This window comes from Dasypus novemcinctus, chromosome 18 (assembly GCF_030445035.2).
Source record: "Dasypus novemcinctus isolate mDasNov1 chromosome 18, mDasNov1.1.hap2, whole genome shotgun sequence".
In the NCBI taxonomy this organism is placed as follows: domain Eukaryota; kingdom Metazoa; phylum Chordata; class Mammalia; order Cingulata; family Dasypodidae; genus Dasypus; species Dasypus novemcinctus.
Genome location: NC_080690.1, coordinates 35,195,304 through 35,221,871, shown reverse-complemented (window position 1 = coordinate 35,221,871; position 26,568 = coordinate 35,195,304). Strand labels below are relative to the sequence as shown.

The 26,568-nt window shown below is 50.9% G+C and overlaps 1 protein-coding gene across 2 annotated transcripts in view; it reads left to right on the top strand.

Annotated features, from left to right (window-relative positions):
- The first annotated feature begins 278 nt into the window (after positions 1–278).
- Positions 279–26,568, top strand: part of SLC6A2 (solute carrier family 6 member 2) — a 46,019-nt gene continuing 19,729 nt past the window's right edge. Inside the window, exons 1-5 of one of the 2 annotated variants that reach the window (XM_004455055.5) lie at positions 279–761; positions 1,246–1,570; positions 12,399–12,530; positions 14,839–15,076; positions 26,179–26,317. In XM_004455055.5, coding sequence (XP_004455112.1) covers positions 1,297–1,570; positions 12,399–12,530; positions 14,839–15,076; positions 26,179–26,317 — 783 coding nt within the window. In that variant the 5' untranslated portion in view covers positions 279–761; positions 1,246–1,296. Of the gene's footprint in view, positions 762–1,242; positions 1,571–12,398; positions 12,531–14,838; positions 15,077–26,178; positions 26,318–26,568 lie in introns of both variants that reach the window. The other variant, XM_058280000.2, reaches the window with a different exon arrangement.

The window sequence follows — 26,568 nt, the reverse complement described above, 5'->3', positions numbered from 1 at the left end:
AATGAACGTGTGAATAAATGAATGAAAAGCAGTTCTTGGAATCACTGACTAGGAATCGCAACCTCAAGGGCCTGCTGGCCAGTGCTAGGAATACTTGGGTTGTGACTTCTTAACACCCAGAGCCAGACAAACAAAATCAGCCCAAGGCCAGCTGTCCACCAGTTTATAGCCCTGGGGACTGGGCAGAACACACCCATTTTGCAGATGGAGAATCACTGACAAGAGAGATTAAATAGCCTGCTGGGGATGACAGAGCTGGTGCTGCACCAGGCCCCCGCTCCTCCCAGTCCTTGGCCTTCCGGGTTCCCGTGGTCGGAGTTAAAAGCCTGGCGTCCCTGGGAGCTGGGTCCGGCGCCCCGACGCGTGGTGGAAACGTCGCGCGCGCCCGGAGTCTGCGAGTGGCCGGGAAGCCCTGCACCCGCGGCACCTCGGAGCCTGCGCCACGCCCCCACCCCTGCCCATCCCCGGCCGCGCTGTCAGTCCCCATTAGCGCTAACAGGCTCCAGACGGAGCGGGCCGGGCGCTGGGTTAATGCAATCCCCGCGTTACCTGGGGCGCAGGCTACATTACCAGCCTGGTCCCCGCCCGGCGTGGCCAGAGCCAGGCAGTCCTCGCCCCCGCCGGCCGCCCGGCGCCTTCGGCGCTCCAAGGGCCGCGCCCGAGCGCCACGCGGCGGAGCCCAGCCCCAGCGCCTGGCGAGACCCCGCCGCCACTGGGCAGGCAGGGCGCGCTGCACCTGTGATCCCCTCACAGCCGGACACGTGAGTGCGCCCCGCGCGCGGGACCGGGCTGGGAGTGCTCAGGGAGGCCAAGGCCGAGATGCGCCTGGCTGGAGTGCCAGCGAACTTGAAGTGTAGAAGTTCAAGTGCCAGGGGAAGATCCTTGGGCTGTTGGAGGCGCGCAGAGCTGGGGGAGCCGGAGGGTGGAACCCGGCCCTAGTCACGGCCATGGGAACACCCAGCCTCAGCGCGTCTAAACTCCTCAGTTTGGGTGCGGGAGGGAGCGGATGAATGAGAGAAAGCTGCAGGGTCTCCAGAGGGCAGGCAAGGGCGATCCAATTCTGGGTTCCCTTCCAGTCCGGCGCGCCACACCTCTGTTTCCAAAATTTTCCAACGGACGCGCGCCCTTTCCTGGGAACTCTGCGTCTGCTCAGCGCGCGCTGCTCTTATTGATCCCGGGAAGTCTAGATAGGAACAGGCAGGGCGGAACGGCCTGGTGACCCCCATTTGTCTTTTATTCAAGCAGCGTGTCGGCCTTCCTCCAATCCCACTCAAGTCTTTCTCACCAGCCGCACCCATGCTTCTGGCGCGGATGAAACCGCAGGTGCAGCCGGAGACCGGTGGGGCGGGTCCCGGACCTGGGCAGCACCCGCCGGCGCGCAAAGCCGCGGAGCTGGTGGTTGTGAAGGAGCGCAACGGAGTCCAGTGCGTCCTGGCGCCCCGCGGCGGCGACGCGCAGCCCCGGGAGACGTGGGGCAAGAAGATCGACTTCTTGCTGTCGGTGGTCGGCTTCGCGGTGGACCTGGCCAACGTATGGCGCTTCCCCTACCTCTGCTACAAGAACGGCGGCGGTGAGCGCGCGGGCGGGCTGGGGACTTGCGCTCGGGAGGCTCCCGGATGGCCAGGAGAGGCGCTGGGACGCGGACGGAGGGGAATGAGAAGGCGCGCGGGCAAGTCTGGGGCACAGGAAGGGACTGGAAAGGACTCACAGAAAAAGAACTGCTGGTGTTTCCCGTGGAAGAGCGGAGATGGGAGCAGTGTCTTAATGATTGTTCTTGGGTAGAAGGGCAGAATCTGGGGGGCCAGGTGGGATGAGGAACACTGAAATTTTGATGGCACACAGAAAGAGAGGTCAAGATTTGGAGAGCTCTTGAAGGGGCGACAGGGTACACTGGATGTGGCAACCAGACCCACAAGTGACCCTGAATCCAGCACTCTGAGCCTTGGGGCAGGGACCCTCTGTGGCCAAGAGGGGATTTGGGTTCCCTGAAGGCACCTGGGGGAGGGGGCAGCATTGTGGGGACAAAGTCTCTGGAACAAAGACTGAAGGAGAACTCCGTTCTCAGACTGGTGCTTGTTTTGCTCCAGGGAGCAGAGGCCACAGCTTCTGTATGGATGGGTCTGTGGGTCCTAAGAGCTGCCCTTGTCCTTCATGCGGGAGGCCTGAGTGGTTGGGTGTTGCCACCACCTCCTCGGGTTCGGCCGCACTGCAGTGTGGAGTGGGAGAGGGCCCTGGAGGAGACTCCAGTCGGCAGGAGCCTTCTTCCTCCTACCTGAAATGCTGGGCTGGCCCCAGCTTTGCCCTGGGAGGAAAGCCCAGCGATCGCCTCTAGCCCATTCAGGGGGAGGGTAAGATAGAGCCCTGAGGATCAGGATGTAGGCTCCTCAGGCCCAAGGTGCTTCCTGGGGGACTTCGTTCCTAGAGGTGCCCAGACCAGCCCTGTCCTGTCATGTTTGCTGGGATGAGCTGAGGTGTCCTGCAGAGAACCTGGGAAAATACGCTTCTGGAGGAAAAAGCTGGAGAAGGGGGGCCCAACTCTGGAAACCTCTCTCCATCTACTGGATTGCCCTGCCTGGCAGCAGATCGGGCTCAGGACTCGAGGGAAGAGTGAAGGAGAAGGGCTGAGGGTTTGCAGCTGGGTTAAGCTGGGTTAGCCTTGCTTCTGAGGCTGTTGGGTGGGCTATGTCCTCTGGACAACTGGTTTGGGACAGGCAATGCCTGGTGTTTCCGGTGGGGGCAGGGGGCTCACCACAGGGAGCAGGTGGCTCTGAGTTTTCTCACTTGAGAAAAGCTAATCCTTTGGGGGATCTAAGAGAGCTGACAGATGAGGGTCTATGTTCACGATCTTCTCCGGCACTCTTGAGACAAGTCTGTCACTATCACATACTTGGAGTTAAGGTAGCTGGGACAGCAGTCAGGAACTTCTGGGGGGTTGATGTCTAGGGACAACCAATAATCCATAGGCTCAGTGCTTGTGTCTGGCCCAAGGATGGGCCTGGGTAGAGAGAGAGGTGAGAAAGGGGAAGCTCATTCACAGGGGACACTGTTCCACGTTTGGCTGTTGCAGCTCCTCAAGCGTTCTTGGATAGGTTTAAGCATCTTGGTCCTTCGAACCCATGGAGGGAGGAAATGCAGATTCTACACAATTTTAGCAGGCAAGGAGATGACGAAGGGCAGACAGACTGAGAGACCCTAGGGCGTGCCAACCAGCGTGTCTTCAGTGACTCCCGAGACTGCTTGTCCCTAGACAGCTGACCACCCTGTCGCTTATCAGCAATACTAGTCTGGCTCCTCTCTGCATGGGGCACAGTGGTAGGCTTTCAGGGGTCACCCTGAGGTGCAAACCCCACTCTGTCTCCCAGAAGCTTTTACCACCTGCAGGTCTTAGTCACCATGCTGCTGCAAGTCAGGTCCATTGTTCTAGTGTTTGCTGACTCTCAGAGCACCCCAGATCGCCAATGTGAAGCATCAACTGGGGCTTTCGCTGGCACTGTGGTCATAGCCACCAACATAGGTAGAGTGCCTGCTGTATGCAGGTGATGTGCCAGGTGCCTGGGACCAGACATAGCAAATTGGTCACAGGTTCCAATTTTGAGGTGAAGTTGGCTAGAACTCCTAGCCCTGCACACAGGCCACCCTGAGTTTTCAGTCATTTGTCTATTTGTGGGTCTGACTCCAAAGTAGGCTGGGACACCATGAGAGCAGAGACTTTGGCTCTTTCATCCTTTTATTTCCAATGTCCAAGACAAGGCCCTAGGAATGTGGTAGGAAGTGCCCAATAAATTTCTTTTGAATGAATAAGTGGATGAAATGGTCCAACCCTCAAAGACCTAATGCCATATCCAGAAACAACCTCATAAAACTCACCGCTAACTAATAAACTGAAGCAGCACCTGCTGTCAGGGAGGGGGGGATGGCAGGCTAGGGGTTAGGGGCCTCAACTGTGGAGGTGGATGCTCCTGGGTTCCAATTTTGATCTGTGTGACTCTGAGCCTCAGTTTTCTCATCTGTCAAATGGAAAATGTTGTCCAACTCAGAGGCTTATTGTGAGGGCTAACTAAGACGATGCCCCTGGACAGCCTGGCATGGAGAATGGCCTGAGTAAACATAGCTGCTGCTCTTTGTTAACATGGTTAGGATGATGTGTGAAGTGTGTGGGAGAGGGGACTGAGGAGGGGCCAGCTTGGAAGACTTCCTGGAGGAGGTGGGATGTAGATGTAGCTTAGCTCCAGGAATGGTGAGGGCATGGACAAACCGGGGGAAGGGAGGAGAGTATGCCATCATGCGCCTGGGCAAGGCACTTGGGAGCAGCTCAGAAAAGAGGAGCGTAGGCTGGCTGGAGGGCAAGCAGGAGAGATCAGGGTGAAGAGGCCTTGAATGTCAGGCTAATGCTATAGCAGTGCACTTCCATTTTGGCTACAATGTCCACAGCTGGCACAGGGGAGCAGTGCAGCCCTATCCCAGAATGCAAGGCAGCGCCTTTTCTAACCTCCCGTCACCCACCAGAGGGTGCTCAGCTGGCCCCCTCTCAGCTTCATCTGTGATGGGGCCTCCTGGGAGCTCCCTGTCCATCAGCTCTCCACCAGCCATACTGAAATGAGTCCCAGTGATGAGCAAGTGGGCAGGTGGGGGCAGCAGGGAATCCTGCACTTGTGGAAGCAGCCTAAAGACCTGTTCTAATCCCAGCCCTGTCGCTCACTGCGTGACCTTGGGCCCAGCGCAGCCCCTGAGTCTCAAGCTTGCCACCACGGCTAGAGGTGAGCTTGGATGGCCCTGGGATCATGCCGGCCCAGTGCCTGGCTCAGTGCCACACCCAAGCCCAGATCCACCACCCTGTTTTCAAACACACCTCGGTCTGTATTCTCCCAGTGCCAGCTTAACACACAACCTCTCCAAGTTCAGCTAGACCCTCTGGCCCAGACTTTTGGATGTTTTGAAAGGATAAAGGTGCCAATAGTTTAGGCCCCCAGCTGATATTTCCTGAATGAATTGCTGGGGATGATTGGCCTGCCTGAACATCTTCCCAAAGACCAGCCGCTTGGATGCACCGGCTCGGGGAGGCTGTGGGAGCCTGCGGGCAGGGAAAGCTATTCTCCTCCAGTCCTCTATTCAGGGCTTTCTCAAACCTCGAACAACTTGCCTCAATGGGGAGCCAGTCCCAGGTAATAAGGCTGTTTCCAGGGTTCTAGATTGTTCCCCGGCACATGTGGTCTCAGGTCAGGCTCGTGCTGTCCCTGGTGAGGAGTGAGCAGGTGGACTGGATCCCCCCGTCAGCCTCCTTGCCAGGGAAGAGACCAGTGTGGATTATTCTTTGTAAACCGTTACTTCTGTTTGAGATGTTTCCTGCTGGCAGCTCTAAGCCACGTGTTGTGGAGAGACCAGAGCCTTTAGATTCAGACAGACTCAGGTTTGATTCTGTGCCTGACATTTCCCTGGTAATGTGGCCTTAGACTGTCACTTACCCTCTCTGAGCTTCCATTTCCTTGTGCACCAAACGAGAATAGCAGCCCCTTCCTAGCAGGGTAATGGGACGTCAGAGATAATATATGGAAAGCACTTGAAACAGTGTCTGGCACAGAGGAGGGCACCAGTACCCATGGTCGTTACTGCAACTGTTATGGTTCAATGATATGAACTACAGGCTAGGCCAGGTGAGGAGTAGGGGTCCTGGCTTAGGAGGGGGCAGAATTGATCCTAAGAGGAAATCAATGAAGGGAAATAAGGCCAGAAAGTTCAGGCCTGGGCTCTAGCATGTTAGAAAAAGCTCTGTTTCAGTAATCAAGAGCTGGACTTGGCTCCTCATTCTGACAGTCTGGCCTTATCTTGCTCTGGTGTCTTCACTTGGAAAATGGAGATTAGGATCCTATGCAATGCTGGGTTCTGGCTCCCAAATGGGCTTCCTGTCCTTCCCTGGGTGGGCTCAGGGTCTCAGGTGAAAAAAGCTGTGGTTCTTGAGGCCAGGTGTGAGGTGGTGGCTGGTGCAGAGGGCAGGAGTCCCAAACTCAGAGTCCTCATGCCGGGCCTGGCTATAGGAGACTTCTGCACCCAGAACTTGCCAAGCCCGACACTGATCGTCCAGCTCTTGACATGCCTGAAGCAACCAGCTGGCCTGGCAGTCCTGCTAACAAGTTTGCACACCGCTTTGCTGGAATGAGGCCACTCAGAAGGGGCCCGAGTTGAGACACCCCTCTCCCCCATTATTTGGCCCATTGCACTGAGCTGGCCCAAAAGAGGTAGAGGAGCTGTTCCCAACAAGACCAGATTTAATCAGGATAATGTTACATCCCGCCCTGAGGTCCCGAACCCCACTGCTTAGGCAAGGATTAGGCCACAGCACAAGTGGAGAAAGGCCCTGGGGTTTTCATCAGCTGTATCTGCCATGTGAGTCACCATTTATTTAACCAAAACCATTTCCTAAATGTCTATCATATGCCAGGACTATAAAGATGAGCAGAAGGTAATCCCTGCCTTTAGGGAGTTCACAGTCTATTGTAATATCCTAAAAGTCAATGTCATTTTCAGCTATTATCAGAGGTATTTTATCCCATATGAGAGGGGTAAGGTCTTGCTCTATTGTACATGGGCCATATTTCCCTCTACAGAGTAGTTCTGACTTTCCCACATTACTCCAAATACCCTTTAATGTATTTCTTTTAAAGAGACAAAGATGGTGAGGAGATGTGAAATTAGAATGGTTAAAGGAAGTCCCACCTTCATTGGCAAGCTCAGATCCCCCAAAGTTGACCGTAGCGGGAAAATTGCCCCAGGAGAAGGGTAGCCCCAACCTTAAATGTCCAGAATTCCACCCCCATTACCCTGCATAGAGGACCTGGTCTAATCTATCAGGAGAGTGTGTGTGTTTCCTCACTGGGCTCTTCCCAGGTCCTAGAGCTAAGGCCCTGTGGTCAGCTGGAGGGACCCCTTAATGGGCCAGAAAAGCTGGTTCTCCTCATTCCATGGAGAATTCCCTCTTGTAACACCAGAATCTTCTGCAGAGTTGTCTGTGGATGCTCCTAGCAGGTCTCAGTGAACTGCAGGGAAAGGAGTGAAGAGATGTGAGACCCTACTTGGTTTGAAGTTACAGAGAACCTCAGTGGGCAGGGACCCCAGGGGTCAATCTTGGGGAGGAGCTGTGAGTCAGGCCCACTGGCTGGCCCAGCCATCCTACCTGGAAGAGTCTCTCTATGTTGCCAAACTTGAATTTTCTGGGCTTGGTTTATTATAGGAATTGGAGAGCTCCCCTACAGCAATGGCCGCAGGAACCAGCTGTTGGACTGTCAAGAGACTCTGAGGGGGAACCGTGTACCTGGTACCAAATACACAAAGAACTGCTTTGGAAAAGATGGGTGTGTTTTGTTCTCCAGGGCCCTCAAGTACAAAAGCAAGACAGTAAGGGCTGCTGGGGGTTTAGGGGAGGCAAGGCAGCAGGACTGGACAGAGGGAGATGCTGGGTGCCAGGCGGCCTCAGCAGAGCCTTAGTGGGTCCCACTCAACCTGGCATGTCCCGAGTTGGGTTGAGCGGCCGGGACTTTAGGCACCCCCTTTTCCTGCCCAGGAAAGGGGATGTGGCCGTGGGCGAGGCTGCCCTCTTCAGCCGAGGCAGGTTCCAAAGGGCGGCCCACCTGAGGACCGTCTGCTCTCAGCACTGCCAGCTGCGGGGGGAGAAGCCTCCACTCCCGAAAGTGTCACAGGGAGTCCTTTTTGATAACGGGGCTGGTTGTGACCTGGGGAACACTTTGTCCTGCTCTTGCTCCCAGACAGCACCTCCTCTGGACTCACGTCACTTGGGACGGGGACTGTTACCTCCAAGTCCCACCTCCAGCAGCGTTTCAGAGCTGTGGTCCCCGAAGGGTCTGGCACCTCTCAAGCCCTCGGGCGGGGGTGGGGGGTCCTTTGAGGCCATTTCCAGTTTACAGAGGCACTTCACATTATCCCTTCTCTCCCATATGTGACGACAGGACTTCATTTCCATTTACACAGCCTCTGCTGGGCGCCAGGTCCTTCACCTCCGTTATCCCATCATGGTGGCCAAGCGGGCATGATCATCCCCGTTTTCCAAAGGGGGACCTAAGGCCCAGAGACGTCACCTTTAGATCCAGCCAAGGCGGCCTGCCTTGGGCCCGAGCTTTAGAGAGCCCAGCTCTAACTCTACCCTGTCACCTGGGACCCAGAATGCACCCCCACCCCAGGTTCCCAGCTTCTGGAATCCCTGCCTAAACAGCCTCCAGGTCTGTGTGAGCCTCTTGCCTGTTCCCTGTGCCTTAATGCAAGGCCAGGGGCCAGTTGTCCGAGGGGACCATGGACAGAGCTTTGACATGTGGGCCCAGGAGCCAACACATATATGCAAAGGACCTTCTGCCTGGCTGCATGGAGCAGAGGTGGATGACAAGGGGGCAGAGCAGGGGGCTCCCACTCTGTCCCACATTCCAGAGCAGAGCTCCGAGAGCTGAGGTTTCTAGGCTGGAACTTTCTAACAGAAACATTGCAAGATTTTATTTGTCAAGGTAGGAAGATAGAACATGTTTGATCTAACCGTCTGTGTCTTGTCATCTTCAAATAGCCAGACAGGCAGAGTGTAGACCTCTGCTGGGTTCCTGCCCCCAGCCCTGCAAATGTTTGCATAGGCCTGCTGGAGAGGACCCTGGCTTCTGCCTGACATCTCACCCTCTCTTGTACCCTGTTGTTAGAGCCATCATGTTTGTTTTCATACCTGACTATCCTAGGCATTGACCAAAGTTTTCTTGGGACTCTGGTGAAAGCCTCAGACAGTGACAGTCCTCTGCTGAGCCAGCAAATAAGGACAAGCTCTGTGGGTTTTCACTTCTTGGCTCTATCAGGATGTGACCATAATTCACAGCTTTTGTAATCTTAGCCTCAATATACTGGGAAGCAGGTTGAGTAAGGTCTTAGGGGACCTCTGTTCCTTCCTGCAGCGCCCTCCCTGATCGTGTTGCCTCTTCCTCCCCCAAGGTGCCCCATGTCCCCACCAGGCCTGGACCACCCCACACCTTCCCATGCCCTCTCCTGAATGTTTCCCCTCCCTTTGCCTGAATGTCCCCCCCCCCCTCCCCGCCCCCAGCCCAGGGCCAGCTCCAGCATGGCCCAGCCTGAGCTTAGAGACTCCTGGGCTTCCCTCCTTGTGGACTTGGCATTTGCACAGAAGATTCCAGACCCTCTCTGTGACCAGCAGGGTTCCTCTCTAATAGTGGGATGTTAGAGGGTGTGTGCTGGGTGAAGGGACAGAAGCTTTCCCTACTGAAAGTCCCTGGCTGGAGCCCCTTTCACAGCCCTGAGCACCGAGCATTCCCAAGTCTAGACAGGGTTCTGGGCCTGTTGCCCTGGGATTCTCACTCTCAGACCTTGGGTGAGGCTGGTTCTGCTGGCATGACCACAAGGGGATATAGCATTTAAGGACCTGGCAGGGTGATAACTTCTAGGAGGTTCCCAAGGAGCTGCTTATTAGAGAGGCAGTTTCCCCTGACCTCAGTCACCCCTGAAGCCCTGTCCTGACTCCTCAGTCCTGCCCTGGCCTCCTCCAGACCTTTCTGCAAAGGGCTCTGGGATCAGCTACCTGGCCGATATCCTCTTTTAGAATAAGGCACTGGCCCCTGGACAGCTTTGCCTTTTTCATTCATGCTTAGTCCTTTCACTGTTCTTGAGTCTTCTCGATCTGTTTTCACCTGAGGCTTTGGCAGGCCCATCTCAAACACACTCATGTAGAGGATGTAGCAGGTATGTGCAGGTCCCTCCATTGCCTTCGTGGTGACTCCCACCAGGAGGCAGACCAGAGGAGGAGATGGCACCAAGCAAGGCCATCTGCCTACCTGTCGGCAGGCCACCAGAGGTTTGGAGTGGAGAAAACTGGCCAGAATGACTCCACTCTCTGGTTCAGGGGCTGTGCTGGTCTTTTGCTTCCTTGGCTGTGTGGAAAAGAACATTGGCTCATCAGCGCCAGGCCACAGTGCCAAGGTCAGCACGTGACTCCTGGCTGTTTCCTTTCCCATGTTCCCTTGGGCCGCTGATTCTAGTTGTCAGGTTTGTTAATCAGTTTAATAAGTCTCTCCCTCTACCCCGGTCTCTGGCTCCAGACCCCTAAGGGGAATAGAGGAAGTTGCAAGGCAGAGTAGGACTCGGAGAGATCCAGGTTTGAAGCTAAGCTCCATTCTTACTGTCTTGGATGAGCAACGTGACCTCTTCCAGCCTCGGTTTCCTCATCTGTAAAATAGGGTTAATGGCCATTATATTTCAGGGATGGTTTAAAATCAGTAATTATGTACAAACTTTGTGTAGGACTTGGCATGTAAGAGGTGATTGATAAATGGTGCTTGTTCCACCAACTCCACTATCACCACCACCACCACCACCAACTCCATCACACTATTGTCAGCAGTGTGGCTAGACATAGGTTCAGATGCCAGATCAGGTCTGGAAGAGAGAGAGAGAGAGAGGGTAGAGACCAAAAGTAAGAAATGAAGAGGCATAGGGGGAGGTTTGCACGTGGTCATTTCAAAGAAGTCCAGTTTGAAGCAGATTGGCATGTTTAAGACCAGCAGGCCAGGTGGTTAGGCTGACTCCAGATCTCTAGTACTAGAATTCCCTTTGTCCTCCTGACCCCAAAGCCAGACCCCTTGCAGATCCTTGTCCTTCGCGTAGTCTGGAATGGTCTGGAATCTGCAGAGTACGTTGGGAATGACTTCAGAGCTCTAGAAGTAAGTAGACCTGGGCCCAAATCCTAGATTCATCACTTACCAGCTGACTTACTTAATTTCTCTAAGCCTCTGTTTCCTTCTCTGAAAAATGGGTATGGTATTTGCTACCTAAGTTAGTATAAATGGAATTATTAGTACCCAGTGCCCTGTTCAATACATAAAAGGTAGAGGTGCTTCCTTCCAGGTAGTTTCTTCCCTGCTTCCCACTCCATTGCTCTGTCTCTTGCTACAGAAGGGATGGGGCCTTCCAGAGTCTCCTGGGCTCCCCGAGGGGAAGCCCTGGAAGAAAGTGGAGACTGACAGTCTGAGTCCCTGGTAAGTTTAATCCTGGGTACCATGTGACTTTGCCCCAGTCCTCTCTGCTAGCTTGAGGCCTCAGTTTTCACATATGTAAAATGGAGATAATACTCATCTCTGCAAGTTAGGGTTTCTGTGAGAACTGAATGAGAAAACATGGAAAATGCCTGAACCCAAGTAGGGAATCAGCAAGTGTGAGCTGCTGGTATATGTTGTTAGTATTGTTAATGTTATTATCATTATTTTACCACTTTCTGCACTTTCTTGGTGTGGGTGGGTCAGAGTGCTTGGTTTCCTAGGTTACAGCACCTCAGCCAAAGGCCCCTGGCAGAAGACGTTTGGATCTGGCCCTGCCACATCCAACTGCATCATTAAGGGAGCTGGTGTTTTGCTTTCGTCATGCTTGCAGCCTGGCCGGACGAGGCATATATCCCGGTGAATCACCTAAAAGCGTCAGAGCCTGCTAAGCTCACCCCAGGCTGCCAGGGCATTCCCAGAAGTGACTCCAGAACACAGATGTGCCTAATTTGGCAAGGAATTTCCCCAGAGATTTATCGCTGCCATCTATTGCCTAGATGCCCCTCTTGTTTCTGAGATGACCTGGCCAGAAATTTGAACCTCTGATCCCTTTGTTCCAGCTTGATCTTCAGCCTCCTGTAGCAGGGTAAGCCCAATGAGTTGGAAGATCTGATTGCGAATCCTAATTCTGTCACTTACCAGAAGTGTGAACAAGCAATTTGACTCACTTCTATGCCCCTCAGTTCCAGCCAGAGGGGCATCTGTAGGCTGATGTGAGACTCCAAGAAGAATCTAGTGAGATGGTGTTTGGGAAACCTCCATGTGACCTTAAAACAATGTAGACATGAGAACATTAGAGACGCAGTCATAGGTAACTGTTTTCCTCCCTGGCCTCAATTGTCTCATCTGTAGAGGGAAGGGTCTGGATTAGATTATTCTCCAGAGTGATGATCCAAGAAAGAAAAGGTTTAAATATACTTGGTAAAGGCTATCCATGCAATTACCTCCACGGAATTTCCCAGTGCACACTGGTTTAGCAAAGGTTTAGAAACTCCTGCAGGAAACAAACTTGTTTAGCTTTGCTTAATCCAGGCTCTACTAAACTGACTTGACCATTGAACCTCATGAATTATGGCTATGATTATAACAACAACTGTTACCATTACAACCACTATGATTACTCTTTGATTATGTGTATTAGCTGTTCTGTGTGACTTAATTTACCTGCCACAGAGCACCCCTTCTGAGATGCTGGATGGGACCAGGTGGATGAGGACACTGCATCTACTGCCAGCCCTGATCGGAGCTCTCTGGGAGCCATGCCCAAGGTTGAGTGGGGTCGAGGGGATGACGCCGTTCCTCCGTGTCTTCCAGGTGCCTTCCTGATCCCATACACCCTCTTCCTCATCATCGCAGGGATGCCTCTGTTCTACATGGAGCTGGCTTTGGGCCAGTACAACCGGGAGGGGGCTGCCACCGTGTGGAAGATCTGCCCATTCTTCAAAGGTACAGAAAGGGTCTGGGGGAAGTCAAAGCCTCAAAAAAGTTTCTTTGGTGACCCTGGAGGACCTGCTCTAAAGGTGGGATTTGAGATAGACCAACTCTCTTGTGGGCTCCATAAGGTATTGACAAGGTCACGAATGTCCATCATTCAAAAGTATGTGGAGAGTGTTTGTTGTGTTAGGAAGAACATTAGCCTAGACAGCTAGGAGGCTTGGGTCAAATCTAGGCTCTACCAGCTGAGTGACCATAAAGATTCTGTTTCTTTGGACAATACGCATAAATGTGTCAGAAGTACACAGCACACATACCACTACTCTTCCCTTTTCCTTCCATGGCAGACATGTTAAGTTGATCATGGACTCTTTCCTGCTTAGCCAGAAAGCTGCCCCACTATCCTTAGTATGACAGCCACAACTAGTTGATTGAAATGGGGATGTAAGATGAAGTCCACTTGCATTGGACTATGAGAACATATCTAGAGAAAGTAGCCCAACAACTGCTATTCCTTGGTCCCTGTGCAGCTGGGTGCAGGGCATGCAGTAAGAGTCTGTCTTCAAAGCTGGGTGGAGAACTGGGCCCAGAAGGCAACGAGGGCCAATGTGTGGCTCCTATGAGCCTCTTCTCAGTGGGCATGTGTCTCCTGGGTACCTCCTGTTCAGTCCTGGGGTTGATACAAGATGGTATGAGAGGCTTGTAAGACATATTATGTATTGGTTAGAATAGTTTTTGTTTAATTGCCAGAAATCCAACTGAAAGTGGCTTAAATGTGAAAGTGAATTTATTGGCTTATGTTATGGTAAAGTTTCTGACTTCAGGTACACCATTTTTTTTTAAAAGATTTATTTATTTATTTCTCTCCCCTTCCCTCCCCACCCTAGTTGTCTGTGTCTATTTGCTGCATCTTCTTTGTCCGCTTCTGTTGTTGTCAGCGGCACAGGAATCTGTGTTTCTTTTAGTTGAGTCATCTTGTTGTGTCCGCTCTCTGTGTGTGCGGCGCCATTCCTGGGCAGGCTGCACTTTCTTTTGCGCTGGGCGGCTCTCCTTACGGGGTGCACTCCTTGCGCGTGGGCTCCCCTATGCGGGAACACCCCTGCATGGCACGGTACTCCTTGCGCGCATCAGCACTGTGCATGGGCCAACTCCACACTGGTCAAGGAGGCCCAGGGTTTGAACCGCGGACCTCCCATGTGGTAGATGGAGGCCCTAACCACTGAGCCAAGTCCGCCACCTTCAGGTACATCTTGATCCAGGTGCTCAAATAATATTCTCAGAAATCTCTCTTCAAGTCTCAACTCTATTTTATTCTGCATTAGTGTCACTTTCAGGTGCATTCCCTTCAAGTGCTAGAAAAGATGGCTCTGAGCAACTCAAGGCTTAAATCCTATCAAGATTAGCAATTACAAAGACAAAACAGAACACAAAACTTTATATCTTCATAGCTTCATTAAAATCTCAGAGAAGATGCTAATTGGTTTGATTTGAGCTATATGCTCTCCTATCAATCAATCAATCAGTGAATCAGTGTGGCTTTGGCAAAGCAGTACTCTGATTGGCCAGGCCTGAGTCACTGCCTATAGTTAGATCAAGGAAGTAAGTGGGGGATTAGCCTCACCCAAACCTCAGTCATTAAGGTTTAAGGCTTACCCTTAAGGCAATGTTGTAGGGGAAAAAAATATGTCCACTATAGGCAAAAGCCATAGAACTTGCCCTAAAAGAAATTTCAATATATTCAGGAAAATGAGGTTGCCACACAAAGCACGTGGTTGAAAGTAGAAGCCAGAGAACGTATATGGCTGAAGTCTGGTCAGGAAATGCTTGGCTTGGGTTCCCCCTGAAATAGTTCCTGAGTTGAGGATCCGTGTGTGAGGAGTTATTCAAAAGTTCCAGTAGGGGAGTAGGACAGTGAGATAGAGAAGGGGGGGCAGTCAAATAAAGGGTGCCTTATCAAACCAGCTCCATATGGGCAATCAGAGCTCAATCTCAGGGAGAAAGTGTGTGAAACTCTCCTTGGACTTGTCCTGCCCAAGAGGTGAGGGAGCTTATACTCCAACTCTTGACAGCACCGTTCCCTATGGCATTAAGATGTGGGCACTTCTGGCCTGCCGAATGGATGGGCAGAGGAAGGTCTATAGGCTAGAGAGAGTATTCAAGCAAAAGGATGGTGGGTATTGAGGGATAGAGGTAGGGCTTAGATGGTCTGCTCAGAAAAAAGAGGGGTATAGGGTTCTAGTAGAGGAGTGGTTCAGGCCAGTGCCCCAGGAGAAGTGGCTCTGGGGCTGACTGTGGTCTCTCTGTGACCCCTCCCCCCCAGGAGTTGGCTATGCCGTGATCCTCATTGCTCTCTACGTTGGCTTCTACTACAACGTCATCATTGCCTGGTCGCTCTACTACCTCTTCTCCTCCTTTACCTTCCACCTACCCTGGACCGACTGTGGCCATGCCTGGAATAGCCCCAACTGCACTGACCCCAAGCTCCTCAATGGCTCTGTGCTGGGCAACCACACCAAGTACTCCAAGTACAAGTTCACACCGGCTGCAGAGTTTTATGAGTAAGTCAACCCTTTATCATCCTGTTTACAGACCTCAACCAGGTGCACTAGGCCTGTGCTGGGTAGAACCCAAGGAGAGCACTGAGGAAAACTATGAGCTGGGGGTGGGTCAGTCACCAGTTATCATGTTTACTGAGCAGCTACCGTGGGCCTCACCTTGGGCTAGTTGCTGAGGATCTGACCCTGGACAAGGCAGCTTGGGGCACTCACATGCTGGGGCAGATGGGTGGGAATGGGTGGGGACACAGTACAGAATGAAATGGCTAAGGAAGCAAGAATATTTCAGAGAGGGTGAGTGCTCTTAAGGAGCTGAAATAAGGTATGTGATAGAAATGGAAGGAGATCTAGCTGATGTGGTCAGGAGGTGACATTCGAACTGAGACTAAATGGCAAGATGAAGTCAATTGGGGGAACGTCTCTAGGGGTTAACTGGTGGAGGATGAGCCACAGTTGGAACCAAGTCAATCTGGTCCTCAAACTGTTCTCTGCTGTCCTCTGAGCCTCCTGCACTGCTGTCTCTCTGGGTGTCCCTTGGAAGAAAGTGGCTGGAATTCATGGGTGAGATTCAAGATGGGAGAAGCAGGACAGCCATATGCAGCTCAGAGAAATTATTTGGATCATGTTTGCATAGGAGGCACTGACTGGTGGTGGAAGATAGAGTATCTTTAAAAAAAAACCCACATACCAGTTTATTTTGAAACAGTTTTAGATACAAGAAAGTTGGAAAAATCATACCTGGAGTTCCTTGATACCCTTCATCCAGCTTCTCCTCAAGTTCATGCCTTATGAAGCTAAGGTACAATTATTGAAGCCAGAAAGCCAATATGGAGCTATTAGCTGATCTACTACAGACCTTATTTGAATTTCGTCAGTTTTCCCATTAGTGTCCTTTTTCTAGCCCAGGATCTATTGCATGTAGTTTCCATGTCTCCTCAGTCTCTTCCAGATGTGAGAGTTCTTCATTCTTACCCTGGGTTTCATGACCTTGACACTTTTGCCAAGTGCTGGCCAGCTATTCTATAGAATAACCTTCAACTGGGTTTTTTGATGTTTTCTTATTTTGAGATTGAGATTGTGCATTTTTTGGCAAGAATACCGTAGCGAGTCTCCTGTACCCTTCTCCATGCATCATGTCAGGGGTATGTGATGATGTTAACCTTGAACACTTGACCAGGATGGTGTTTGCCAGCTTCCTCCTGTGCAGAGGTAGTATTTTCCTTCTGTATTAAGAAGTGTCTTTTGGGGACCTATTTGGAGACTATGTCAATATCTTTTTTCTCATCACACTTTTGCCACCAATTTTTAACATCCGTTGAAATGATGCTAGCAAACAAGGAATATTACTTGTCTCATTAGGCAATTATTTGTCTAATTATGATTTTCTATTTCTACCATTCATCATTTTGGATTAATCAATCAAAATTCTTCTGTAAGGAAGAGTTATTTCCTATGCCCTACTTATTTACTTATTTATTCAATTATTCATTTTTTTATCAGTATGGCCTCATGGATATTTATTTTATGTTGTGGATTTTAATCCATTGCCATCATTATTTATTTTGTTTCTCCAGATTTGGCTGTTGGGAATTCCTTCAAGCTGGCTCCTGGGGTGGATTATTTTAAATAGGGCCCCCCCAGAATGTTCTGGAATGAGCACCAAAAGGCTGCCTTTCACTGTTGGTGAGGAAGGAGACCCACAGAAGCTGTCATTGTGCCTGGAGCAATGGGGAGGGCATCCTGAGGCTGTCCCTCCCACTGGTGGGAAGGGCAAGGTGCTAGTTGGGGGTAGGAGGTACTTCCCAGGGGCTGGTCTTGTCAGGCTGAGGGAGAGCTCGTTTCCTGAAACTTGTGTTCAGCAGGCGTCTGGTGAGGCTGTGAGGGCCTAGATTGGAAATGATTTCTTGGGAGAAAAGTGTAGTCAGATTTGTGATAGTAAATTCTATTTCAAGTGTTGGACAGAAGAAAGAATCCCTGAATGTTTGATCACTTTGTCTGCAAACATGGATTAAATACCTATTAAGTACTCAACACCAGAAACTATAAATTGATGAATTTATTTTATAAGTGCTTATTGATCACTGTCTATAAGCCAGACACCTACTCATTTAATACTCACCGTAATCCTATGAGGTAATTTCTATTATTATCTTCACTAATATTGATTATAAAGTAAGGCATGAAGCGGCTAAGTCACAGGACCATGGATGCAGCCAATGAGAGGCTCAGCCAGCATTCACACCCTGGAAGAAAGCCTCTGGAACTCATGCCGTTACCCACAAAACTTTGCTGCCTCTCTCTGCCAGTCTTTGCCCCCAGCAGGTTCACAGCCTAGTGGGGGAGGTACCCAAATAATATGACATGACGTTTCTTTCTTGCTATAAGAGGTCCTAGTAAAAGGTTTCTTGAAAGAAGTGGTAAATCATCTAATGCTGAATAACGTGGGGTTTAAAACAGCAATAAAAAATTCATGATTTCACAGTTTCTGCAGGTCAGAAACTCAGAAGTAGCTTAGCCAGGTCATTCTGGCTTAAGGACTCTCGCAAGATTGCTGTCAAGATATTACCTAGTCTGTGATCATCTGAAGGCTTGACTGGGGCTGGAGGCTCCATGTCAAAGAAGACTTATTCACATGCCTGGTACCTTGTTCTGGTGGCTGGTGGGGGCCATTAGTTCCCCACCATAGGGTCCTGCCTGTGGGGCTGCTTGAGTGTTCTCACAACATGTCAGCCAACTCTCCCCAGAAGGAATAATCCAAGAGAAAGCCAGGTGGGAGCTGCAGTGTCTTTTACAACCTAGCCTTGGAGATCACACTGTCATTTTCACAGTATCCTGTTGGCTGCACTGGTCTGCCCTATTAAATATGGGAGGGGACTGCACAGGATGTGAGCCACCTGGGAGGGTGGCTACCACAGGTGGTGTATGAGCTGGATAGGAGATGGGCCAGAAGGAACAGCATGAGCAAGACTCAAAGGTGAGAAAACACAGGGATTGGGTGGACTCTGCAGGAAATGTTGCTCTCCCTGCCTCCTTCCTTCCTGGTCCTGGCTGACCTTCTCTTGAGCTATGAAGTCCTCCTGGACTCCATCAGATGGTGCAATGGAGGTCTTGATCTCTTTTGGCTTGATGAGGACAACTGAAGAGTGTCAGAGAGCTTATGTATCTGGACCTAGGTCACACAGCTGTGTCTAAACTGAGCCAAGTGAGCAGCCTCCTGGGTTAGGGAATGTTCTTCCTCAGAGTCTGGGGTCAAAAATTGTGCCCTGAACTGGACCATGCAATCAGGCTGAGGCATGGGATGACATGCTGAGTTTAGTTCATTTCACGAACACATGTCACACTGAAACAAGTAGGACTTACCCTGTAACTGAGAAGCATCCTTCAAATTTATCATTGGGAACCATGTCTTCCCTGCCTTGGAGACAAAATTTAGGCAGTCCCTTGACTCTCTGATCACTCGAAATAACAAGTTCTACTGTCTCTTTAAGTCACAAACTCAAATTCAATTCACTTACTTTAAATGTCCCAACTCATAAAATAATCAAAACTCCAAACTTGCTGGAGCTGCTGCAAGCAGGAAGCCTTGGTTCCTTTCTCAAGGGATGAGCTTATGGTTTCTTCCCTCCCAGCTGGCTAGCCTTGTCTCTGCTTCCTTCTAGGGCAATCGGGAGAGGGGTGATAAGCAAGGGAAGCAGGAAAGCACCTACTTGAGTAAAGTTGTAAGATGCTTCCTGCTCTCTGAGCCTGTGGTTATTTTAAAAGCCTTTCTCTATAGGGGACTTTTGTGGGATTTTAGAAGTGTCCACGGGGAACATCTCACTGTATATCCCATGAAATGGGCCAAGCATTTTCCTCTGGTTGTCTGCTCCCCATTCAAGCCCTGGATTTCCAGTGGTTCACTTCCCACTGACTCTGTCATTTGGGATTCTGTGGCCCCCCACATGGTCTTCTTGGATGGCATTGTACATGTCTCCAGGCTGGTTCTTACTCCCAAATGGCCCATATCTGATCCATGGGAGATAGCATTCTTTATCCAAAAAAATCTGGGAACTGGTCAGAAGCTCCCACTCCTTCATACAGCTTCATGCCCTTTAGGTTTTTTTCCAGGCAGGGGTCAGAAACTGTGTCCTTCTTTAATGAGAAAACACATATCCAGCTCTCCCAGTGGTCTTGACTTGAGCTTTTGGAGAGAGCTTCAGAGAATTCTATCCCAGGAATGCTCCGTTCTTGTATATCCTTGATGTAGATGATGGGTAACTTGTTTCCAGCCTTCTAATTTAAAATGTTTATGGTGGTCACTCCAGAAGGTAGCATCTCTTGTCTTTACCACTCAGGCACGGTTGAGTCCCATTTTAGCATCCCACTGCACAAGTGGAAACTGTTTATCAGAAAGTGCTATTAGCTGTGGGCAGGACAGAAACATCCATCCAATCTCGACCTCAGGGCACCCTAAAGGTCAGCAAACTTTTCCGTAAAGGACCAGAGAGTAAATGTTTTTGGTTTTGTGGGTCACGTATAGTTTTGTTACAGATTCTTTGTTTTATATCACACTCCTTTAAAAAGTAAAGATCAGCCTTAGCTCCAGGCCATACCAAAACGGGCCACAGGCTGGACTGGGCCTGAGGGCCATGGTTTGCTGATGACTGGCCTGGAGCAGCGCTGTCTGAGAAAAACCACCTGTGATGAAGGAAATGTTCATATCTGAACTGCCCATGGGCTTATGGAACAGTTGAGATGTGGTTAGTGTGAACGAGGCACTGAATTTTTAATTTAATTTGATTTAAATGTAAACAGCCACATGTAGCCAGTAGCTACTGTATTGGACAGCACAGGTTTAAGTCTGAGAAAAGACAAATTCACCAATAAGAAAACTTGAGAGCCAGACTCCTTGGGTCCTATGGATTTCCTAAGCAAGTCCTGATAGTCTAGAGATTGGGGTTACCCTAGGATCATTTCTACCCCTGCCACCTCGGTATTGCAGGGGCAAGGATTTGGTTTGGTTAAAAGTGGCCTCTGGAGAGTCTACTGCCTCCTTGGGCTCAAGGAAGTCTGTGTTCTCAGGACCCAGGTTCTTCCCTCACAAAGCACTGCAGAAAACTGGCTCAGGATCCTGTCTGGGCTTGTCTGCCTGCCTCCAGCTATGTTTCTTATGGACGACCAGGAGGCACTTGCAAAATCATATGTACATGGGAACTTTTGTGGGGAGATGGTCCAAAGCCGTCATCAAATACTCAAAAAGATCTATGGCCCTGCAAAGGATTGGAAACACTGCTTCTCCTCTATCAGCACAGGCTTCTGCCCTCTCAGAATATTAACAGCTAATCACTTGCCATGTTTGCCTTAAATTTTGCATCCTAGGTGCCTTAATCTTTCCACATTAGTCCCAGCCCTGCCAGGCAGTGAAACTCCAGAACCTGCTCTCTTAACCTCTGTGTTACATTGGATTCCAGGAGTTACAAATAGCTTATTATTCAGAACTATTTTCATGGTCACATTTATCCCATTTACATTATGTCAAAGAAGTGTTTTTTCCATATTATCTTTTAATCCTGATCCTAACCCAGTGAGTTTGGCACTAAAATTATCCTTATTTTATGAATGAGGAAACTGAGGCACAATGCAGTAAATGACTTGCCTAAGGTCATGAATGTTAAAAGTGGCATTGAAGTGGATTCAAATCCAGGTAGTCTGGCTCTGAGGCTCAAACCCTCAGCCTGGAGGTTCTAAACCTGAGCTGCCCAATGGAATCACCTGGAGAGCTTTAAAGTATACAGATGCCTTGACCCCATGCACAGAGACGGAGTTCCTTGGTCTGGGTGCAAGCAGCACGTGGGGATTTTTAACAGCTCCTTCAGTGAGTCAAATGTCCAGTCAGTCTTAGCCATGACACCCTCCTGTCACAGGCAGAACAGGAGTTGCCCGGGGTCAGGTTGACATCTCCATAGTGTCATGTCATGGAAAACAGAAGCCTCCTTCACTCCTCTTCTGATAAGTATGGCCTCAGAAAATCCTCGGACCATTGGAGGGGTTGCTGGGGGGAGGTTTTAGGCAGTGGGCACTCCTGCTCTTGAGTGTGGTTTGGATGAGTGACGTTAGGCTGGAGAGGCAGAGAGTGCTGTTAATAGACATAACTGGTTGCGTGCTTTCCCCCTTATCCTCTCATGGAGGAAAGAACATTTTTCCTTTTTGCTCTTGGCAACTCTTGTCCTTATAAATTAAAGTGGAAAATGACAGTCTCGTCTCTGGTTATTATTTTCTTCCTCCTCTGACATCTTCAGGGCCAGCATGTCTGCCCCTGTAAGATACCCAGCAGGAGGGAGAATGAATTGAGTTTTGAGACCCCAGTTACTTTAACTAGAGCCTAATCAAGGCTTTGCTCAGCTTTGAGAAGTGGTGGAAGAAGAGTGCATGCTTGTGGACAGGTCTGAAGGGGCTTGGGCAGTACAGGACAGAGAAGAATCCAGGGCTTACTTCAGGGGCTTTATGCCCTCTCCCTCCTCATTTTAACTCTCCACGCCCCCCACCCACCCACAGCTTCTTTGCTACCATGAGCCAGAAACTGAGTATCTCCTCGTATCCAAATCCTGTTTATTCTTCATAGTTTATGAAATGGAAATTATACCCATTTTACAGATAAGAAAATAGAGTTTTTAGGTTTTAGGTAAGTGGTAGAGTCGAGATCTCAGCCTGGGTTGTTTGCTCAAGGCTCTCCCACCCCTTGCCCAGGCCTGGTCTTGTCTTTCTCTCCTGTCCTATCCGAGTCTCCAGTGGGGGTGCATTTGGGATAAAAGGGCAGGGTTCCTGCAGATAGATAGAAGCCTACCCCAAACCCTGCCTGTGTGCCTTGTAGTGGACAGCACTAAGTCATAGGCTGACTCTGTTTTGTTTTGTTAAATGGTTTGTGGCTCTTTTTTCCAAATGTTTCTGCTTTAAAACAATCACCCCAGCTCAGTTTGGGCATCCAGCAATTGAGATTCCCAGTGCCAATCCTGGGAGGGTTGGATAGTTTGTTCTCTCTCTTCAGAGCCTCCTGGCCAATTTTCCCATCTTGTATTCATTTAAGCTGCTGGATTGAACATATAATTCAATGGAACAAATCCACCATTCTCCCCAAGCTCTGGGCCTGAAGCCAGACAGCCCCGTGGCTGTAAGAAACCCTGCTCCTCTGAAACTTTGTCAGTAAAAGGGCACTCTTAGTGAACATTTGCCTCAAGTCAGAAATATTCTACCCCACGCCTGTTGCTGGAGATAAAGAGAAGTCTCCCCGCTCCCCCATGCTCACCCTCTGGCCTTAAATGCCAGTAAGAAACTGGGTCTTTTTGGCTTGTAGACTTGGGAAAGTCTGGATCATCTACTTAAAAACAATCCATTTTCATTAAACTGCTGGAAAATGAAAACAAGCCCAAGTGACTTGTACCAACTTCTGAGGCTCGGGCCTGCTGGGCGAGGAGGCTGAATTCTCCTTCCTGGTCTTGGGAATCAGCTCGGGAGTCCAGCTCTTCTCTCTATAAGTATCGAGACCATCACATAAGCCTGCAAGTGGGCTTTAATGTACATGGGGTCACCTGTGCCTGCTGCGGCATTTGGGCCATCTGATTGCACACAGAAGTCATGGAGCCAGTTTCCAGGCAAGCGCAGTTGACTCAGCACCTTTGTTCATGATTTCAGTAGTCATGTCGGCCAAATAGTTACTGACACCATTCAACACTCAGCCCGTAAAGCAAGGGGAAGAGTCAGAATTAACCTCCTGGTGGGGGTTCAGTGCCTGATTCTGGTGCTCTGTTGCTTTCGTCCTGGCCGACTTGCTGCCCCCCTGTCTGTAGAGTAGAGGAGAGGGGCCTGGAAGGCAGGGCAGATTGTATTTGAGTTGAGACTAGAAGGATGAGAAGGAGTCTGCCAGGCAGACAAACAAGGCTGGGTGGTGTGTCCTTGGCTGAAGGAACAGCTGGTCCCAAACCACAGCGGATGAAAGCAGCATATGGTTGGGGAATGAATGACTGGGGCTCTTGCCAGGAGCAAAAGGCATATGGGTGTGGCGAGCAGAGGATGAGCTTGGCACGGGCCAGACTTCAAAGGCCCGAGATACAGAAAGGCTTCGCCTTTCATCCTCTGGGCCCGGGCTTCTCAACCTCCACCCGACTGACATTTTACGCCAGATAATTCTTTGCAGCGGGGCCCGACCGTGCGCTGGGGGATATCTAGCAGGGTCCCTGGCCTCTGGATGGAGTGACCAGGAGGGCCTCCAGACACTGCCGAATGTTCCCAGAGAGAAGCACCGCTTTAGGGGATAGGGAGCTCTGAGGACCGAGGGCAGGAGTGTGACAGGGTTGGAATGACACTTGGGATGGATTGCTCAATGGCAGCACAGTGGATTTAAGGGGGATGACACGAGGCAGGGAGATGGGTGGTGGGGCGAGGGCAGGTGATGGGGAGGGGTGCGGTCTAGGGCAGTGGTCTTGGAGGGAGGGAATTTGAGTATGACGGGGGAACAGTGAGGGCGGAGAGGGGGGAGCAGACCAGCAGACAGGAGTAAGGGCCAGGCACCGTGATGGACCATGTGGGGAAGGGGGTGCAGGTGAGGCGCCCCAGGAGATGTGGGACCTTAACTTCTGATACAGAGAAATGTTGGTGCCCTGGGCCATAGAGAAGAACAGCACAAATGGGTTAGGAACTGACAACAAAGGGGAGAGGGTTGCTAAGAGAAGATGTGAGGGTATGAGGGAAACTGACCCCCCTTTCCCTCCCAGCTCTCCTTCCTTTGGTCCTAGAGCCTCCTAGTTTACTAAGTGTGAAGTGTCAGTTGTGAGTGTATGTCCGCTCCTAATCCAGGAACGTGGTGTGAGTTAACCGTTCTGCCCACCAGGCCTGGGCTCAGCACTGGGGATCCGGAGATAGTCAATCCACCTTGTTGTGTGGGCACGGCCCTGTGCACAGGCAGCCACTTCTTGTGAAGTGAACTGGGTGCCACCGGAACGGAAAGGGTTGAAGGATTCCTATCAGGGTGGGCCTCTGGGAGGAGGTGGCCTTGAAGGGCATTGCACGGTTTACTGCAGACTGCAGCTTCTGAGGGTGAGGTGTGGAGGAGGACTTGGCAGGGACCAGGCCTGGGGCGCGCCTTGCCACCCCCTCAGCTCCCTCAGGCTTCCCAACACTTGCGGGGCTTTAGCGCACTGTGTGTGCAATGCTGGCCCCAGGCAGAATGTAGTCCGCCAAGGCAGGGACTGTGTGCCCCAAGTTCCTTGCCTGGTGCCGGGGGCCCAGGAGGGGCCTGCTTACAGGAGGCACTCAGGGAAGAAGGGATGAGCTGGGTGCAGAGGAAATGCCGTGCCAAGCAGTGCCCTCCCACCCTGGCCCAGTCCTGCTTCCTTTCTCTCGCCAGCTCGTGGGACTGGAGGGTGAGACCCCTCCCGGGCCACCTGGCCTACCACTCTATCGATACGTCCTATTTGGCCTTGGAGCAGGTCCTACCTGACTGACATATCCTAATTAGCAAATGGCCATTTTGTTTGCAATTTTAAGGACCATTCCTTCATTGTAGTTTGTATGAGGGACCCCAAGTTCTCAAACCTCAGGAATGTTTATTCTCGTTGTGTTTTCTTTCTTACTTTCTTTTTTTAAATTTGTATTGAAGAATAATGTATGGCAGAGAAGTGAACGTATCAGGAGTGACAGTGTCCAAGACTAGTGTCCAAGAAGCCCCTGCTGTGGCCCCTCCCTGTCAGTAGCCACCCCACCCCCACCCCAGGGAAACAACTTTCCTGATTTCTAACCCCTCGGTTTAGTTTGCCTTTGTACTTCCTATCAATGGAACCATCTTCTGGTTTTGACTTTTGCCCAGGTTTATGCTTGTGAAATTCATCCATATGGAGACCTTTAATTCTCCTTGCTGTGTAATATTCCACTGTTGGAATATGTCATTATTTATTCATTCTGCTGTTGATGGGCATGCAAAGAGTTTATCCTTTGGGGTCCATATGCTACTGCGAGCATTCTAGCTCAGGTCTTTGGTGAACATATGTGCACATTTCTGTTGGGTGATTACCTAGGAGAGAAATTGCTAGGACACAGGATCTGCAGACATTTAGCTTTAGCAAATTCTTTCTTTTTTCCTAAAGATTTATTTTATTTCTTTCTCTCCCCTTCCCTACCACTGTCTGCTCTCTGTGTCCATTTGCTGTGTGTTCTTCTGCACCTGCTTGCATTATCCGGCAGCGCAGGGAAACCGCATCTCTTTTTTGTTGCGCCATCTTGCTGCATCAGCTCTCCGTGTATGTGGCGCCACTCCTGGGTGGGCTGCACTTTTTTCATGTGGGTGTTTCTCCTTGCAAGGTTCACTCCTTGTGGGTGGGGCTCCCCTACACAGGGCGCCCCTGCGTGGCACGGCACTCCTTGTGCGTGACAGCACTGCACGTGGGCCAGCTCACCACACGGGTCAGGAGGTCCTGGGGACCTAGCCCTGGTCCCTCCATATGGTAGACAGAGGCTCTATCAGTTGAGCCACATCCACTTCCCTCACATTCTTGTCTTAGTCTCTAGACCAGGGCTCGTCAACCTCAGCCCTATTGACATGTTGGGGGAGATAGTCCTTTGTTGTGGTGAGGAGGCCGTTCTGTGCATTGCAGGATGTTCAGTAGCATCCCCCAATCCCCAGCCGCCACCCATTAGATGCCAGTAGCATCCTGCACATCATCATAACAACCACAAACATCCAGACATCGCCAAATGGCCCATGGGGGTAAAATCACTCCCTGCTGAGAATCACTGCCCCAGACTGCATTCCTGTCTCATCCCCACCATCTCCCCAGGGTCAGGCATGCAGTAGGCACTCAAGAAATTTTTGTTGCCTTGCATCCAGTTCCCAAAACTAAAAGCATCCTTGTGCTGGGAGTCTCCCGGATGGTGGGCTTCACCAGCTCTGGGGGCAGAGTGATTCTGGGGGGCATGGTTGGTAGCTGAGCAGAGCAGGCCCAGCAGCCCTGGGGGAGGGGCTGGACTTTCCAGGCCCCGCCCCCTCCCAGGAGCACTAATAGGGCCTGGCCTGTGGTCCCGGCCGGGCCGTCCCCCCTGAGCCGGTCCCCCGGTCACCTCCCCTCTCCTCCGGGCAGGCGTGGTGTCCTGCACCTTCACGAGAGCAGCGGAATTCATGACATCGGCCTGCCCCAGTGGCCTCTCCTGCTCTGTCTCATGGTTGTCGTCATCGTCCTGTTTTTCAGCCTCTGGAAAGGAGTGAAGACGTCAGGAAAGGTAACATTTCTTTGTTTCTCTTTGAGATGGGAGGTTGCCTCAAAACAACTATTTTTTCTGGTTATAACCTTGTAGTTGGTAAAAAGATTCAAATCCCAGCTCTGCTTGCTGGGAGTCTTTGGACAAATTGTGTCCCGTCCCTAAAGCTGCCTCCCCATCGGAAGGATGAGAGGGTGTGAATGGATCAGGGCCCCTCTGGCTTTTCCACCAAAGCTCCCCTAATAACAGAAACCACGGAACAGGTACCCCGA